The following is a 20,217-nucleotide window of genomic DNA, read 5'->3' as shown; positions in this document are numbered from 1 at the left end:
GAACTTTGAGAGTTCCCAGAGGAAGGAGAAATGCTTTAAGTAGGGAGGTCTAAACAAAAAGAGTATAAGATTTAAAAAAGAAAGTGCTACATTCCTGAAATTTACCTTGACAATATTATCCTAACAAATAATCTGGAATGGTGGGTCAGGCAGATTTGGTTGAAGGGGAATATATAATAAACAAGCAAAACTGAAAGAGCCCCTGGTTTTAAATCCCATCTATATACAGAAATGATTCCCCAAATCACATTTCTAGCCTGGACTTTTCCCCTAAGTAATCAGACTCATCCAGTGAACTATCAATGTGCTACGTTAAGCGGGTATCTCCAAGTTGTCTGAACGTGTCCACAAAATCTTTATTCCTGTCCTACTCTTTCTCATACTATCCTCACTGATCATCCCAAACCCCAGGAATCTATCCTAGATTTCTCACTTTCTGTTACTTTCATTCTGAACCCCAAACTTACTGATGCTCCTTCCCAAGTATGTCTCAAATCTCGCTGCTTCTATCCCCAGTGCTGTTCCTGCTGTTAGGAAAAGTATGATGTGCTGCTTAGATTACAGTAACAGCATCTTCCTATCAACACAACTTCCCCTTCTGAAAAAAAAAAAAAAAATCAAACATCTCTCTTTGTATGGTTAGGGTTAACAATCCATAGTCTCCTCTGATTCATTGTGCTTCTGGTTTTTAGAAAGTATGTTTCCAATATAAATTTCTTTATACTTAAGTAAAATAAGGTTTGTCAGAGAAATTCCTTCCATCCTTCCCTCGCAGATAACTAGATAACTATTTTTAGAAGTTGTTTTCCCTTCCACTGATTTTAAATATAAGCAAATATAAACCTATTTCCCCATTTTTAGATTAAAAATTATATAGCACACAAAATTTTCTGCACCTTGATTTTTCCCCCCACTTAATATATGCTGGACATCTCTCAATAGAAGAGTAAATGTGAGACATGCATATATTGCATACACATCCCCCCCAGCCCCCCTCCACATACATTGCCAACCCCCCCGCCCCACCATACACCCTTCCTCTAGGAAATAATTTTTGGTAAATTATAGGGCATCACCTACTTCACCAATTAATCATTGATCAGCTGAGGACTGACATTCAGCCCTAACCATAGTCAGTGATCAGCTTAGGGCTGATATACGGTTCCAGTATAGTTTTAGTTTCCTCGTTTAGAAACTTCTTCGAGGTGGGCGATGAGCCACCACAAGTCCCACCTCCTGCACACCGCAAGGATTGAAGAGGGTTGAGTGAAGACCTCCTATCTGGCTCCATCCGGAGCCATGCGTAAAAGGTGCTCTAGCACCCACTAGTGCTCAATCCCTATCCTTACATATGCCCACAGAAGGAGACAGCCTTGGCAATGGCAGTCCAGCAGACAAATTCTCAGGTCTACCCAGGCCGTAGCTACCTGCTGCCTATCTACATCCCCTCCAGTTGCTCCTTCTAGTAACCACAGACTCTATAGGACTGGCTCTGCAATACCACAAGCAATCCCGTAACGGCAGGACACCATGGAAGCTCGAAGATTTGAGACTGGGAAGATGCCCTGGACAGGTAACCCCTTTTTAATACTGTGCTGAGTTTCACAAACTCATCACTGAATGTCCAGCTAACGTCAGCATAGTAATATTAATTTTATCAATAAAAATAACAGCTAATCTTACCCATCATTTGTTCAGTGAATAGAACTGTTATAAATAAATATTACCTTATTTTGGTTATTATATTTATTATCATCATGTCCATTTACCAGAAAAGAAAACTTTAGCATAGTCAGGAATCAAGCCCGAGCAGCTCAACAACAGAGCCCAAGTTCACCACTTTTTTTTTCTATCTTTCTCTTTCTCTCATTAAGTCTAAACTTATTTAATATGAAATTCTAATAAATTACTTTTTTTTGCATTTGATGTTACTAGAGACAGTGAATATACAAAAAGACACCTGCCAGTATGGCAGGTTAGAAAACATTTTCATGTTAACTGGTCAGTTCAGCAGACGCTGATAAAGGATTCTGTACTGTGAACAAAATTATTACTATTTAAGAAAGTTTCTAGTTATTGTCACTGCAAGTCAACTAATGACTACAAATTGAATGGAAAAATAACGGGATGAGTTTGAAATAGTTCCCAATGTCAAATCACGGCTCAGAAAAGCATATTCATGTAGTTAGTCTTAGCAGCAAACCAAAGATCACGCAATGATTTCTAAAAATAAACAATTTTGAAATCACTAGAATAATTTCATAGCTTTTGCTACAACTTAATACCCTTCAGTAACTAGTTTTATTATAGATGAACTTTAATTTAGTGAGAGAACAAATAAATATATTCAATTTATTTACTCTTTATTCATATGTCAGTTTATACAAGTTCATACCACTTGTTAAATATTTTTAATGTTACCTGAGTCCATATAACGCCCTCACAAATGTACAGCACCTTGACTTATTTACAGAGTACAAAGCACAAACATGCACAAATCACATCCTGACCTCTTATTAAAAACAGCAGCACAGGGGAGCCTGGTGGCTCAGTTGTTAAGTGTCTGCCTTCAGCTCAGGTCATGATCCCAGGGTCCTGGGATGAGCCCCACTCAGGCTCCCTGCCCAGTGGGAAGCCTGCTTCTCCCTCTCCCTCTCCACTCCCCCTGCTTATGTTCCCTTTCTGTCTCTCTGTCAAATATATAAATAAAAAAAAAAATCAAATAAAAAAGCCCCAAAGAACAGAAGCACAGAATGAAAAGAACTCCTTTGAGATTCAAGTCAGAATCTTGAATCAGAGACAGAAAATGTCAGAGAACGTGGCAGAAAAGAAATTATTTTAAGATATTATTAAGAGCAACCTTATCCACAGGAAAAAAATCAGAAACCAACTAAATATCCACAACTAAAAATTGCTGAATAATATGGTATACCCATGTAATAATATATTGTATAATTTGTGTATGTGATGTTGTGAAGTACATACGTTGGCAAGAAAAGATATTTTTGAGTGGAACAAAAGCAGATTATAACGCTATGTAAGAAACCCATTTTAATTTTAAAAATACGTATGCAAATAAAAATGTCCATAAAAGGATACCAAAAAATAGAAGCAATGGCATTCTCATGATGGAAATATGAGTAGTTATTCTTTTTTGTCATGTGTAATTTCTTATTTTTCTATAATGAACATGTATTATTTACACTTTAAAAACAGCAATAAAGAATTTGTTTAGGTATAAAAGTTACATAAAAAGGCAGATCTTCTCACAGGACATCATCCAAGGTATTTCAGGGGAGAAGTGCAGTGCGTTAGCTCTGACACTTGAATCCTGGCTCTCTTGCATCCTTATTATATAACCCCAGACAAGTTACTTACCCTTACTGTGCTTCAGTGTCCTCTCAGGAAAATAGGGACACCAACAAAAGCTGGGTCTTAGGGTAATTGTGAGGGTGAAAAGACTTAATTTATAAAAAGTGCTTAAAATAGTGCTTAGTCTATAATCATTCATTCTATTACAGCTGATGTTATTCATGGAACTGTAATAACCTGTTACCAGTATACTCAAAATACAGATTTTCAAACTTCAAAAATATTTTAATCTATCATCTTGAAAAAGGTATTCATTATAAAAATTTTTAAAAGATAAAAAATTTTGTAAATACTTTTTATCTGGATGGCTGATGCTTAATTAAATTTATACTCAAAGAAGAATTTCCTAAGTTACCAGTGACCAAATTCCCTTACAGTGTTCTTTCCTTAACTACTAAAACAAGGCACAATGAGTAAAAGATAGTATAAACTGTAAAAGAGAAAGGACTTCATAACTAACTAGACCTTAAATAACTACCATACTAATTCTTAGAATCCATTTAAATTATCTTAGTTTTAGTTGACAGCATTACTGAAATCCTCAAAGACTTAAATATAACCAAACTTTCTAAGAACATATTTATCTTTATCAAACAAAAGGAAAAAGATACACCAAGACATCAAAATACCTCTCAGCTTCAGTAGGTAATTTTTGACTCATTCATCAGAGATTTTAATGTAATTTATTTTCTTACAGGCAGGAATGAGAGCTCTCAAAATGAGAGCCTCACATTGAGATTGCTTACAGGAGGGATTTTTCAGAATTCTAAAATTAAAACAGAACCTCAATTTCATTTCACCAAAGGCTGTTAAATTAAGTTGGTATTCACCTCTTTGAAACAGCTCAGTAATTATTTAACATGAATGAAGCAGGAGTATCTACATGACATGTAACTCCTATCCCTGTCTTTTTAATTCAACTGTCGGCGTCAATCCCCGTGGCCCGATAAAAGTTTGCGTCCATTTAGGCCTCTTCTCCTTTTGCTTCTCAAAACTCAAACTGTGAGTCACATTTGTCACCTATTTCATCCATCTCCCTACCCACTTCCCTTCTGGTAATCAACAGTTTTGTTTTTTATATTTATGAATCTGTTTCTCTTTTTTGTTGTTGTTGGTTTTCTCTTTGTCTGAATAATCCTTTTTTAAAAGCATTGACCTGATCTCTGGTTACAAACACTTACAGCTTCAGTTCTGCCATTAATGAATTTTATGATCTTAGTAAAATCACATGTCTCTGGGTTTCAGTTTTGTAATCAATCAAAGATACCTTTAAAGACTACCATTTAATTTCTATCATTCTAACTACCTACTACCAGACAAATATCTCGGACAAAAAAAAAAAGGAATGTGAACAATCAATATAGATTCACCACAGAAAACACAGAAATTCTACCATTTTAATATTAGAAATGTATAAACACAGGTGCTCAGGGCCCTGTGTATGGTTGTGCAGTTTGTGCACTGCAAAAAGTTACCTGGGGATTTGTCAAACCTTACAACTGGAGGTTGTAAGGTTCTTCTTATATAGGTGCTATCTACCCATGATGTACACCTTTTTCTAACTTGTACACATAGCAGGCTGGACATTTATCTGAACTGCACAAAGACATCTCACTTTATAGCACCTTATACTTCTGCCGGCAGAAGTAGCACAATACAAAAATTCTATACTACTGTAAGCGACTGATCTCATCACATAGAAAGACCTTCAAAACACAAAGATGGAGAAGTCTTTAATATTAATTTCTCTTCAAACTGGCCCTATATAAAGCTACACACACACACACACACACACAAACACACACACACACAGACTCTGTCTCTCTGTCTTCAGAGGAAAAAATGTACATAAACAAAAACCTGAAATCAAAGAAAAAGTTTACCAAGAATCTGAACAAACCATGTAATATATATGACCTTCACTGCTCTAAGACACGAAACATTTCTGTGACAAAAGCATCTGGAAAATGCAGACAGAATTTTTTTGTATTTGCCTTCTTCACAAAGAAATTGTGAAAATTCACAGAATAATCTTTATAAAGCAGTTAAAAATGCACCTAAAGTATACATAATTTGTTGAGTATTAAATTATTTTAAAAGTAACATTTAAATAAAATGTATAAGTCAATATGTTTTAATGCTCCTAATTTTAATATAACATCAAAATTAATAGCATGAACCTTGTGAAGCAGCCATAAGGAAGAGAATGACAGGTGTGTATATATGTCTGGGCCACATACCCCAAAGAAATAAGTGGGGCTGGAAATTATTTTAAAAAGCATTTTCAGTTAACTCACCCTAAAAACACAACATATGGTTCTAGTTCTATAGCTATGCCACAATATGTAAATATAGCTTGGTAATCTCTGTGGTGAACTAAAAATGAAAAGTCATGAATAACAGACATTCTAATAATTTTACACTAAATTTGTTCTTTACTTATAAAGTCATCTTTAATAGGCTTCTCCTATCTAACATAGAAATGCATGAATGGAATTTCAGAGGTTCTAGTTATCACTCTTGAACAAGATAGCCACAGCCTACTACTTAACTCTGAAACCTTTTTAAAAATAAAATAGGATTATCAGAAAATGTCTTTAATTTTAAGAACAACACAGCAAAGATAAAATTAAAACTGTGAACAAGGGAAATTGGATATATTATTTAATGTTTATTTTTCCTGGAAAAATTTCTTATAGATATCCTTTCCTTCTGTAATTCAAAAAAATGGAAGATTAATATGGCCACCTAGAGGAGAAAACATGATAACAAATATGTCATCACATTTCTTACTTTTTCTAGAGTATCTGTATTTCAGCTTTATATAGATAAACTGTTCTAAAGGGCTCAACTGAAGAGGTTAATCATGTATGAAAGAGACCTTGTTTGGATACTAGAGTAGCAGGGATGACCTAACAGAAGCTAAAACCATATTCAGTTTGCAGTGGACCTGACAACTAGAATTTTTAAAACTTACCATGTGACCTTAAGTTAAAAATTACCTACTTTATCTAAAATCTCTTCTCACTTGTGCAAAATGGGGATAATCTTATCTACCACAATGATTTGCAGTGAAGATTAAGTAGTATGGTGTGGACAGAAACTAACAGTCAGGTACGCAATAGGAGCTCAATATGGTAGTTCTTACTACCCTGTCAGAAAGTTCTATATTGTTCTCTCCTAGGCCTATCCAGGCCCTCCCTAACCCTTTCTAATTTTACAGGTATTTCCAGCACTGGGTATTCCAAAGCTTCTCTACTAGAATTATTCAGTATTGAGAAATAAACTAATGGTTCCTTATACCAGCACTAATGAGGTAATAGTATGTCATGTAAAAAATGGACATTTAAAAGTATTTTCCTTTCTACCTTGTAGTTCCCTTTATAGTTATCTCAACTTACACCTCAGTTAACTCTGATCCTTATAAACTTGCAGAATATGCACAATAAAAGGTCAGAGCAATTAAGAGAAACACAAACTACTGTATCTATCCCTTTACATGTACCTCAAAAAAGTGAACCAAATCCTACCAAGAGAATTATACTCAGCAGTCCTCTTAGGCAAGCAGCCAGGCAGTGAGCAGTATTTCTGCTGAGTTAGCTATACAGAGAACGACCACCAAATCCCTTCCCTTCCCAAACAGATGTGAGGAGGGTTTCCACTGCTGGGCTGGAAGGTGAAGGTGAATCCTGTGGTTAGAATCTTGTATGTACTTCTGCATCTTTGTGAGGGGGCATGTCAAGAATTTACTATCACTCGAAATTACTTTTACCTAAGACCATGAACTCTGAATCAGTCTCCCCCTCCAATCAAATTCTCTTTTCTTACCCCATTTCACTGAATCTATTTTGAGCTCAAAGCAGCTTTGACTTTTCAATAAGCAATAACATATGATACAAAACTATTCTCCTATTCTACTGTTTTCCTACATTATCACTTGGTCATCTCTCCATCCTAAAGCTCAATGACAGCATTTTAATAATAAGGAAATCCATCTCCATCTGGATGTTCCAGACATTTCTGATTCAGCATGATGGAGACTGAATTACCTCCTCCCACACAAACTTACTTCCCTAATACTCTGAACTAATTAAAAATCCTGATTCTTTACTCACTGCACATATTCAATCATTCAAGATATATTGAGACCATCTTAAAATCTATGAAATCTGTGTCTCCAAACTCACTTCCAATGAAGATCTCATCATTGTTTATCTAACTGGTCCTTTTTACCTCTAGTACCTCAATTCATTTTCCGTTACAATAGTTAAATATTCTTAAATACATTTCTAAAAGTTCCATGTCGTCCAGTTTAAAAATCTTACAGGACTCTGTATTTCCTATAAGATAATAAACTCCTGAACATGGTGTTCAAACCTATCACCTTCCTATTCTCCAAACACAGATCCTAAGCTAAAGACACTAAAATACACTCTCATTTGCTTTCATGCAATCTCTATTCCATGGCTGTTGAAACAGTTCTTACTCAAGTCCAGTTCACCTACTCTGTGAAGACTACATTACACTTCCCCATCTCCCCACCTCCCAAACAACAGAGTCACCTCCTTCTCTGAATGTCTACAGCACTTTGTTCATGAAACTAATAGACCTCTTACCATATTGTATCACACATATTGTCTACGGTCTTACTCCTCTAGCCTGTGGATTCTTTGAAACAAGCTTGTTTTATCCATCTTTACATCCACAGTATCTAATATGGCACAGGAAAGCTTTCGACAAATGTTTATGAAATAAATCTAATTTCAGAATGCCTAAAGTCATTCTAGCCTGGGTGCTTTATCAATTAATAGAGAGTAGAAACGGTAGCAAAGTAGAGATGGGTCCCAAATATATAGGTAAAATGAAAAGAAAAGGTGACTCCAGGACATCGGCCCCAGTTCTAGAGCTTAGAGCAAGAAAAAAAAAAAACTAGTGAGGTTATGCTTCTCTCCTCTCTGCTCTTCTCCCAGACTAGAGCCTTGCTATGATAACAGAACCATGGGGAAGCCATCAAGACAGCACAGAAGTGTAGGTAGTGAGGGGGAAGAAGCAGTGAGGAGGAAAAAATAAAAACCCTAAACTGAAGCTGCAAAAAGGAAAGTATCCAGGGTCACAGATGACAAGTGCAGGCCTCGTTCACGGCCGCTCACGCTCATCACCACCACTGTATCCACACCCTCAGCCACAATGACCATTTACTGGTCACTCGCCCACAGGGGCCAGAACTTTGCTAAAAACTACCACATATACCATGTAATGTTCATGACAACCCTATCAGGAAGGTATGATCCACATTTTAGAGACAATGAAACAAATCGGAAAACCATTAACTATCCTGCCCAAGGCTTGTAGCTAATATGTTAGGTCAGTATGTTAAGTTCCAGAGCCAGAATGTAAACAAGGATCAGGTTCAAAGCCCATTCTCTTGCAGCTCTACTATTAACATGCCGGTGGAAGGGGTGGACATGGGCTGGAGACTGGCTTTACTGCTTCACATCACTCGGTTATCTTTGTAAACACGTGTTTTTTTTTCTCTAGTATTAGAAAGGTATTTTTGTGTGTAGAGTCTAATATTTTTTATTTCTTCCCCACCACCTCATAATAAGTTTCCTATATAGTAATTACTCAGTATTTGATTAATTTCTTATTATAAATTGTGTCCTAGTAGAAATAAAAAGGAGGTACATACCTCAGTCATTAGCTAGCCTTAAGCCAAATTAAAAAAACAAAAAGATGACTTAGCTCCTTTGACAACTCTATGAGCTGGGGTAAGACTTTACATAATCAATAGTTATAAGACCCTTAAACACAAACCATGGCTATAAAATGAAGGACAGTTTGTGTTCGATGTAATAAAAAATTGCTGTCTAAGATAAACTGCTTCCTTCTTCATACCTGAGTATAAAGATAATAATTACTAGGAGTAATTATTATAGGATACATTCTATCAAGCATGTGAGCAACCTACAGAAAACATGGAAATAAATATGCCTTAATTAATAGCAATTAATTTCCCTTATAGAAAGATGTAAAAACATGTTAGAGTGGACATGTATCTTGTATATAGGCTAAGTTTTAAGTCAATGTCAGTACGTGAAGCAAAGATCAATTAGAGACAAAGTTATCCTTAAAAATTCCTAGATTCACCCTTAAAGCAAAGTGTAATACAGTATGAGCTCTCAATCCAACCTGGACACTTTCTTCCTCCACAGAACAGATCACCATTTCTCCTGCTGTGTGCCACATAAAGTATATGGCTTCTGTTTAGGGGCCACAATGAATGAAAAAGCATACACTGACACACCAGAGTCAAGTTTAACACTATAAGAGACCTAGACTCTGCCAGTTCCTATGCCAGGTGTTTGGAGACTGATTCCAAAGTGAGAGAACATCAGACTACCATCTTCTACCTCACTCTTACATTGTATAAAGAGAAACAGAATTACTATGGTATGTAAATTTTTTGGTGTTTTACTTTTAGGGGTTTGGGGTTTTGGCTTCAGTCCAAAGATCTGAATTTTGCTAAATTATATTCATAGAAATGTGACTCTGTTTATCTCTTGTTTATCACACAGCCACAGATGGCTAGAATTTGGGGTACAAATAATCTAATACTATAGTGTGTGATCTAAAAAAATAAAATAAGTCATCTGTGTTACCTTCGTCTATTGATGCTTCACTACTGTAGCCATCATATTCTGCAGACAGAGGACTGTACTTCTGTCTTGTTTCCCAAGCATAGTTCTTTTGTCTTGAATCTGCCAATGGTAGCCTGGAATTGTGTGTTCTGGACAAGGCCTCGTGATATTTACCCAGTGCCTCGTCTTCGCTCTCAGAGGAAGAACCGTGCTCATCTTTGTCCATGTAGGAATTATCTATTTGGAATGACAGGAGAGCAAATCAAAATTTTAATACAATAAAGTATGACAAATTTGATACATACATACATATACACACAGAGAGATATATGTCACGTATATCCATATACACATGAATATACAGATACATACCCAATGCAAATTTTCAACTTTAAATAAACAATTTTTTCATTTAAGAAGCCCCAAAGCTTTAGATTTTCATATTTTTAATAGAAAAAGATCAATTTATATATTCTAATTATAAAAAATGTTCGTCACAGGGATTTTCCAGCCAAGTTACAGATAAAGGAGATAACAGAACTTGTTATCTCACACAATTATTTTCAAAGGATCAGTAGCACACAAAGAGACTTAGAAGTATCGCCAATGCATATGGACCTGATTCAAACTAGAATGTGACTAGAGACATTTTAGTTATCATCTGGGTCCAAATTTTCAAAATGATAATGCTTAGTTCTAGGAGAACAGAGAAATGGGCAGACATATACTACTGGTAGAACTATGACTGGTACACTTCTTCTAGAGAGCAATCTGGCAGTACACATCAAACTTTAAATCTGCACAGTCTGTATTCATTTCTAGGAATTTACCAACTCCTTCCAAGAATTCGGCCTAAGAAAATAATTAAAAACAGGTGAGCAAGGATACGTATTTCAGACAATTCACTGCACTGTGCTAGATAGCAGAAAACAAAAATAAAATATAATCTAAACGTCCATTGCTGGGCCTCAGTTAAGAACGCTGTGATGTATCCAGGCAACAACAGAGTATGCAGTCACTACAAATGAGAAGGTGAACTCACAGGTGCTCACAGGGTACAGCAGCTACAACATTACGTTATGGGAAAAGAGAAGGTTGTGACACAGAAGGCATACTATGTTCTCATTTAAACACCCCCACCACATGCAATATACACACACACACTTGTGGCGGATGCCCGTAGGCACATACAAAAATATGGGGAAGGATACACACTTATTTTCTGTGAAAGGGAGAATTACTAAGAAAATTTTACGTAAGTATAACTAAATTTCAAATAAATTTTTCAGGACATATAAAACTTGTATGATTCTTAAAATAATAGTTAACTAGTATAATAGTAACTAGTTGTTAACATTTTTTTAAAGTAAAAATTTTGAAACTTCACTATGTTGAAGTTCACTTAGCCTAATATGAGCCTTCTCAGAATAATAAAACAACTCTGGAAAGATAAAGAGACCACAGCAGGTAGAATTTATTAGTTCTGTCGAGATTTTTTTTTCTTTATAAACACTTGAAATCATCTGCAAGAAAGGAATCAAGGTCTGAAATTCAGGTGGGGAGACGCAGACTAAGTAATTTAAAAATATGGGAGAGAAATGGTATGTTTAGAGTCAGAACGAAGGGAACTTGGACGTCACTAGTGTAGGTCCTCCTTTTTAAATCAGTGAGAAAAAGCCACGAGGAGGTAAAACTACAACCAGTGTCCTATTCTGCACAACCCAGTATGTAGCCACCAGCCACACGCAGCTATCTGATTTAAAACAAAATAATTTAAAACCCAGTTTCCCCAGTGCTGCTGGCTCCATTTCAAGTGCTTAGTATGTGCGTGTGGCTAGTGGTTACCACAAGGAATACCTGGAACTTTCCCATCATGGCAGAGAGTGCCGTTAGTTGGCGCTGGGGTGACGGCAGATCTGGACTAGAACCGGGGCCCTCTGACCCCCTGGTGAGAGCTTAGCACTTCGTGGGCTACCACGGTGGTGGTCTCTGGCAGCAGGAGAGCTCTGAGGGGGCTCACTAGAAATTCTGCCATCCCACTTCACCTATTACAAAATATTACCTATGGCAGTCCTGCATTCAGAACTGTGGAAGGGAACTCTTCCTTCTCTTTCTATACCCTACAGGCTCTGTGAACGAACCTAGAACACAGGTACTAGTAATACCTATATTACTACTAACTAATTAGCATTACAGCTCAGCTCTATGAAGAAGTAATCCACAGGTCAAATGATTTTCAAATGATTTCTAGAACATAATATGTTTACGTTTAGTCTGGACTATAATCTATAATGCCTGAAATACTTGGGTTTTTTAGGGACGAGCATGCTTCTGAATGAAAACAAATCAAAACAAAATTAACTGTATACTGCTATGTATGTAGCACTTATGACTACTGCCTATTCTGTTATTTTCTGAATAACATATGTATTCTACTTTATTTTATTTTTGCTACTTCAATTAATAAGGCTAACGAAACTAAACTAAGGCCATCCAAAACTACTGAACTTAATAACTGAAAAGACTCCAAAAGGGACATATTTCCAAAAACTGGCTTTCGTTTTTAATTAGGCGATCCACCCTGGATCAGCCTCTATGATATCATCTAAAAATCATTCCTATAATTGATAAGTAGAAGATCCTCATTATATATGTATTCACACAGCAGAACTCAAAGTCTTCCTCATTTCTACTGTCACTCAGATTTTTGTTATTTTTATGAGAATCTAAATGTATAGAAAAATGTCAGATATACATATTTTTAAGTAAAAGCTAGTATACTTTAGTCATTTCCATTTGTTGCTGATCTGATCAAAAGGCCAAAAGAATTTCCAGAAGTAATCACCAGCAGTAAAAGCCATTCTGCAGCCAAACCAACTAACTGCCGGCTCAATGTTTTTGAAAACAGTCACAAATCCTGCTGTCAAAAACTGTAAATGATTAGCTGGAATCTTAATTCTATATAAAGAACTCATGAAAAATAATACATTGTTCACATATACTCATTATAGATACAGAACTGATGTAAAATTCTTAGTATGTGGCTAAATGAATAGATACCTATCCTGAAGCATGCTATTCAATAAAATAAACTCTAGGGGCGCCTGGGTGGCTCAGTCAGCCGAGCGTCTGTCTGACTTGTGATTTCCATTCAGATCATGGTCTGAGTCAGAGGAAGGAGCCCCTCATCGGGCTCTGAGCTCAGCACAGAGTCTGCTTGTCCTTCTCCCTCTGCTCCTCCCCTGCTCACGCTCTCTCTCTCTCTCAAGTGAATAAATAAAATCTTTAAAAATAAATGAATAAAATAAAATTCTATTGCTTTAAAGGAAAAATAAAAAACACTTGATACAGATTCTTGTTGGGATAGATTCCAAGGGAAACACAGTATAAAGGTCTCAGGGGTTAGTCACAAAAATAGAAAATTTTAAATTCAACTATAGCACACTAAATACACTCCAACTAGAGAATGTGCACTACTTAAAATTATGGGGTTTCTGGTTGGTGAATAAACAATCATTAAGAAAAATTAGAGCCACTGAAAAACTGGCCAAATAATGCAGGGACCAGGGCCAATACTTAACTTAGTGTACAAAGAACGTGATTGCTTTCAAAATGATGGTCAGAAAAAAAATAAATGACCTTAAAAGTGTCTCCCGGTAAGAGGATTCAAGAAAATCCTTAAATTAGATAGGTTTGTATAGGAAAGTTTAGAAATTTGGATGTTTTCTTAATTTAAAAAATTAAGAGAAAAGTTTATCACTCAAATCCACACTAGGAGACCTCACCTTTTCCTGGTATTATCTTAGAATACTTTTCATCTTTACTCTTTGCTGTTCCTTTGTGGGCAGAAATGGCTTCATTTTTCTTTGTTTTTATGTCTCCTTTAAATTTGTAGCACATTGCTGGACTTTCCTGTTCTTTGGTTTTTCCGTGTAACTTCTCTTCAGAATCAGCTGATGGTGCTGGATGTATGCCTTCTTTCCTAATGGGTTTCTGTATCCTATGTCTGTTGCTTGCCAAAATATCTTCTGGAGAACACTCCTTTCCTGACCACTCACTCCCTTTAGATCCTTTACTTTTAATATGTTTTTCAGCTTTCTTTAAATGATCTTCTTTCATTTCTTGATATCTTACCTCTTTTAAGTCACTCTTACCCTTATTGGGCATTCCTAATCCAATTTTTTTACATCTGTCAGGATGTTCAAGTTCTTGACAATCAGATCCAGCCCTTGCATTCTGTTTGATAACTGATGTCCCACCATCACTCAGGGGACCTTTTAACAAAGAATCACCACCAGCATTATTGCTTTCTTGATATTTTGATAGAGTCTGTCGCTTGTCATTAATATGTTTGAATCCTCTTTCTTCATTCATTCTGTGATCTTGCTTTTGTGAAACTGAAGTATTGTAGCAACTGATTCGATTCGCTCTGTGCTCTAAACTGGACTCTGTTTTCTGACAGTTAGTGTCTTTGGGGAGTTCTGGTGACCTGGTACTTGCTTGTTGAGGGGTCTCTGCTACTTCTGCTTCTGCTGCTGCAGAGCTTTCTTCTTCTGGGCGAAAGCCATTGATCATACTTGTTACCTGTTCAGCAACCGAGTCAGTTAAAGCATAGCTGACTTCCCCAACAGCAGTGGTTAAATCTTCTACAGCATTACTGATTGTGTCCACCAGAGAAGACACTGAAGGCAGATTCTGTTGGAAAGTTTTGAAAAATGCCATTTTCTAATTCCTTATTCCTAACAGATGCAATAATGGAATTTTCTCTTCTCAAAATATCAACCGCTTAGGAATTTGAATTTAAAATGTACTTAAATGTTGTTACTCATGAGCTTGATATTATTATTTTGCATTGTGGTTTTTAATCTTTCTGTAAATGCATTATGCATTGAAAGAAATACGTTGAGGCAAAAACTCTTCCAAAAAAAAAAAAAAAATCAAACCACTTGGCTTACATGTAATGACATTTTTTCCCTCTCCATAGCTATCATACCAGCCGCAAAACAATATTTTCCCCTCAAATACTATTGGTTTTTTATTCTATACCTGCAAGAAGAAGTATAAAAAGGATTTTTATTATGGACTTTGGTTTATTTATTAATAGTCTATGTAGGGGAACTACCCTATATTACTAACAAACTACCAATATCATTTCAAATTAAGACAACTATTAAAGAGAAAATGAGCAATCTATGCAGAGGTCAGGATAGAAAAAAGAGCAGGGGGTCAACATCTGCCGAGTGGCACAGTGCAAGGCATTGTGATTTACAAGTTGTATCATACCTGTTCTCACAGTAACTCTAGGAGGTAAATATTATTCTTCTTATTTCATAAGTGGAAAAAAAAAAAGGCTCAGAGAAAGTACGAAGGTTCCCAAAACCTTTCCAAAGGATCTTCAAGGTCAAAACTATTTTTATAGTAACAGTGAGGGGATGTTTAACTTTTTTACTTTCATTTGCTCATAAATGAACACTGGAGTTTTCCAGAGGCTATATGACAGATTGAATGCAGAAGCAGACATGAGAATAACAGCTGGTTCTTCTTTGTCAGTCATTAAAGGGGTTTGTAGAAAATATAAAACAATGGCACTCTTCTCACCATTTTTGGGGGGGGGGGGAGTAAAAAATACAAAGTTTTTTAAGTTAAAAAAACTGTTACTTATTTTTAACATGTATGTAATAGGCTTATTCGGGTTTCTGTGGATTTTTTTTTGTTCCAAGTTCTTATTTACATTCTAGTTAGTTAATATATAGGATACTACTGGTCTCAGGAGTCAAATTTTAGTGATCCATCACTTAATGTAACACCCAGTGCTCATCACAACAAGTTTTTTTAAGACCAGTAATTGTTAAGAATATTTTTAAATGTTCTCAGTTTTAACTTCTAATATGGTACTTTAACAATAGATATAACTCACATAAACAAAGGTTCTTTGGAGTCTTCAATAATTTTTAAGAGTGTAAAGGGGTTATTAGACCAGAGAAAAACCAGATAAGGTGAACAAGGGGATTCCTGGAGGCTGCCCAAAGAGATACCTATAACCAGTTCAACTCTACACAAATGATCAAGAAGCAAGAGTAAAGTATGAGAAATGCTAAACTTCAAACAAAATCACAAAAGTACTACTCTTCCCTGATGCAGAAGTTACAGATGTAATTCAATAACCCATAGATTTTTATAAATGATGCTATCACTTTTTAATTACCAGAAATAAGAGAAAAACATCTCTTCAACATAAACAAGAAGAGCAAGGTTTTTCTGCTAATGCTCTGAAATACTGTTCTAAAGTAACACCTCGCCTTTATAATTCTCAGCTTGCTTCTGCTATCATTTATATATATAATATATAATATATTTATATAAATTATATAAGCCAATCTTTGGAAAGAGCTAATAAAGAAATTTTATCATAATATGAAAGAATTAACTCCACAGAATAATTTTCATGGAAGAAAGAACAAGATTACAGCCCTCGTGTCTTCTAGTCTCTTGTAGTTTTAAGTGACAAAAAGTGATATAATGCCTATGGTACCAGCAGAGGGAAAGGAACACTAATTTTTACAACCAGACTTTATCTGTACACTTTCTCTACTTTCTCCAAACCACTTTCTCCAAATAATAAAATTATCCATCAGCTGAGAATTCAATAGGAGGTAAAGAAAAAGGGTGAATACTTTTCAAAGCCTTCTAGGGGAATATGGGGGAAAGCTCTCCAGAGAGTCACTTGGACAGTAAGATTAAAGCTGTAAAGAGCAGAAAGATACTTCCTTCTTAAAGCATATCTACTCATACTACAGGCTCAAAAGCATACCTTATGTGTGAAAAATAAAAACGTGGTTTTCTGATAGCATGCAATTCATCTTTATGTGGTATATTAGCAATTCATGAATAACATAAAGATAATTGAACATAATTTACTCAATAGATTTTTTTTTTACTCTCACAGAAAAGTGGCTCGAATGTTACTTTATAGTATGTCAAAACCAACCTTACAATATATGTTTAAAAAAAATAACAGAATGGTATAGATAAAAAGAACAAACAAGAAAAGCAGTGATGATACTTACAAATTTTATCCTGTGAGTTCTTCCTTGTACTGTATCCTGAACCAAGATCTGGAAACCCGCCAACATTTTCAAAACAGAACTTCTTATTAATATAGAGAAAAAGGAGCAGCATCAAGATAATAAACACCCCAACAGCTGACAAAAATCCAACTGCCTCTGGAGATACTAGAGAAAAAAAAGTCACAGCTGTAAGCATTTATTCTTCTTTAAGCTACAGATAAGAAGAAGGAAACCCCCACACATACATTAGATTACTGCCTCAGTTGAATTATACTTTTTAATTGTCATAGTTTACATAGGTTTATGAGAAAAACAAATGGCACAGTTTAATGAGCTGTTCAATTCACTCAAAAGTACTTACTCAAACCTAAAATTTTCTGTATAATTTCTGTTGGAGCAATCTTATAATACAGGAGTTTATAAAATAGACAATTATAAACCTAGCCCACTTAAGAGTATTAAAAAATTTTAGTACAAGAATTAGAAAAAATTATTTCCCACACACAGGTATCTTATTTAACCAAATTTTAAGAACATATATTATTATTCTTATCTCTAAAAGCTTCAATGGCCCATTTTATTTAAGAAACTCTGGACTTCTTAACTTGGCATCCAAAGCTCCAGCCTCTCTTTCCAGTATTATACTCTAATCAAATGGTTCCACTCACTGCCTCCGAATCAGCTATATGCATTACCATACACCTTGTCTTTGTTGTTTATTTTCTTCCCATCGCCTGGAATAACCGAGTCTGCTTTCTACCATATCCCACTCATTCATTTAATCAACAAATATTTTGGACCAGCAGCCACACACCAGGCATTATCACATACATGGGTCCTGCCTTCGATGAACAGGCTGGTGAAACACTAGAACACAGCGTGGTACAGGCTGTGAGTAGGGAAGAACAGGGACTAGGAGCCACAGAAACACTTAAGCCAGTGTTGAAGGATCCAGTAGGCTTTTCTGAAAAATTATGGCCTCCATGATTATTAAACTGATAAGAACAGATACTACACTTGATCTTAGCCAAAAGGCCGAGAAGCGATGGCCTCCATGATTATAATCTAAGAATTATCAAGAATTAACACTATCCCAGGCAGAAGCAACGGCAAGTGCAAAAAGGTCCAAAGAGAGGAAATCACTGTATATTCCAGAAACTTAATAGAACTTTGTTACAATAAACCAGATTTTCAAGAGAATCTGATTTCAAGAGACTCTGATCTCAAGAGAATACATGAAATCATCGATGGAGGCTTTGCAAAGTGAGAACAACAATAAAAAAATCTGTAACTTCTCTAATTCTCAGCAATCTGTCTTTCAACATTTGCTTTGTCACTATATCTGTCATTTGGAGTTAAATAGGAACTAAATTTTTTATGCCTAATGCCTTATATTTAATACTCAGGTATTAGGTGAGAATGAATCCTAAGCCTCAAATATCCTCTACAACCTGCAATCTACTCTTTCTTCTCCCACTGCTCAAGTAGCAGCTAAAATGTCATCTCCTCCAAGATTCTTCCTTGAATAGAAGAGCCATAGCAATTAGCATCTACAACTCACTGGTTTAAAATGAACTCACCAACCAGCCCAATGATAACTGTTTTTATCTACTAGCTTTTCATTATTTGTGAAAGCCAGCCATCCCCAGGTGTAGGCGTTCTAGGACATTACATAGTCTATTCAAGGCTGGATCAACAATATTGTGGTACAGGACAGAGCAGAGTGACATTGTAAAGGGAAAAGGGGAGAGACTGAACGGTAGAAATCCAGTCTAAATATCAGGTTGATGAAAAGATCACGCTACTAGAAACAAGATGTTATGCCCAGACTTTACCCCTGTCTCATTTTTCAGGCTGGAGAACAGTCAGAAAAGAGAACAGTATTTTAACTTAAAAATCCAAGCTATATTACCAAAAACAGTGCTATGGATCAAGCCTAAAGGATGAAGCAAAAATGAAAACAGAAGAATTATCTTCAGCAATTCTCATAGCTAGAGAAGTAAGAAGCAGGACAGGACCTGGTATAAAAAGGCAAAATGCTCAATCAACTTATATTCAATGTTACACTGTAGTCACATATGTATAGGAGCTCCCCCTTTAGCCCTCTTGTAAAGCACACTTGAAAATCTGATGCATTTAAGTGAACACACAGGGATAGATAATATGTAACCTGAAAATCTCCCATCTCTTAGAAGACTAAATGAGAGAAAACATAGCTCACCTCACTTAAGAAAGCTAACTATTACTAATAAAAATAGCACCAAATACATATACCATATGTTACATACCAGTGACTGTTTTAAGCAGTTTACATATATTAACTTCTTAAATATTCACAATTAGACTATTATCCTAATTATAAATTGTGATATGGAGATATTAAATTATGTGCCCAGTTTGTAAGTGGAAGAGTCAACATTCAAAACCGTGTCTGGCTACAGGGTCTGTGCTTTTAACCACTACTCCTACGGCTCCTCCTGTCTTCCTTCTCTCCTCTTCTTGCCTCTTCCTATCTCATGTCTCAGGCCTTATTTCTGTCCTTCTCTTTTCATCTCCCTCCTTCCCACTTGAGAATTCAACTGGGGGTGTGGTGTGGTGGGGAGTCAACTATAAACAAGGATAATACAGTAAGTGCTATGATAGAGGCAGGAATAGAAAGTATTACTGGAACACAAAGAAACACTACCTGATGAAGTTCCAAATGCTGCAGAAAGGAGCTAACACTCGAGTAGAGCATGAAAGATTAGTAAGACTCTATCAAGCAGTGAAGGGACAGATGAAAGAGACGGTAAAAGACACAAAAGCGGTGCGCATGGCATTCTGTAAGCGCTAATGGGTCTTATTGGCCTCCATGTTCTCAAAGCACCCAGCACAAGGCCACATAGTTGATGTTACATAAATATCTGTAAATGAATAAACGAATAAATGTGTGTTCAGGGAAGATCTGGAATATACCAGAGGACCTGAGGCTGGACATAAAAGCAAGATCCAAAATGTCAAAGAAACCTGAAAACCGTCCTAAAGATTTTGTGTTTGCAGAGCTATATTGCTTAAAACATTTAGGAAACTGCAATATAGTAGGGAGTGATTGGTGGCAATGCAGGAGGAGTTCTTTTTTTTTTTTTAATTTAAATTCAACT

The 20,217-nt window shown here is 35.9% G+C and overlaps 1 protein-coding gene and 1 non-coding gene across 4 annotated transcripts in view; both read right to left on the bottom strand.

The window, feature by feature from the left end:
- The window catches only part of SYT14 (synaptotagmin 14), a 195,673-nt gene that overhangs the window by 109,946 nt on the left and 65,510 nt on the right, over positions 1-20,217 (bottom strand). For all 3 annotated transcript variants that reach the window (XM_004775309.2, XM_004775310.2, XM_045087062.1), the window contains 2 exons: positions 17,078-17,242; positions 10,032-10,247 (listed from right to left, as the gene is read on the bottom strand). In XM_004775309.2, the coding sequence (XP_004775366.1) occupies positions 10,032-10,247; positions 17,078-17,242 (381 nt within the window). The remainder of the gene's footprint in view (positions 1-10,031; positions 10,248-17,077; positions 17,243-20,217) is intronic.
- On the bottom strand, positions 17,935-18,124 carry LOC123393826. The gene has a single exon (XR_006608642.1). It is a non-coding gene; the product is annotated as a U2 spliceosomal RNA (small nuclear RNA).

Source organism: Mustela putorius, unplaced genomic scaffold (genome assembly GCF_011764305.1).
Source record: "Mustela putorius furo isolate JIRA1106 unplaced genomic scaffold, ASM1176430v1.1 tig00001012_pilon_pilon_pilon, whole genome shotgun sequence".
NCBI classification, from domain to species: domain Eukaryota; kingdom Metazoa; phylum Chordata; class Mammalia; order Carnivora; family Mustelidae; genus Mustela; species Mustela putorius.
Note: the sequence above shows the minus strand (reverse complement) of the source record. Positions and strands in the feature narration are given on the sequence as shown.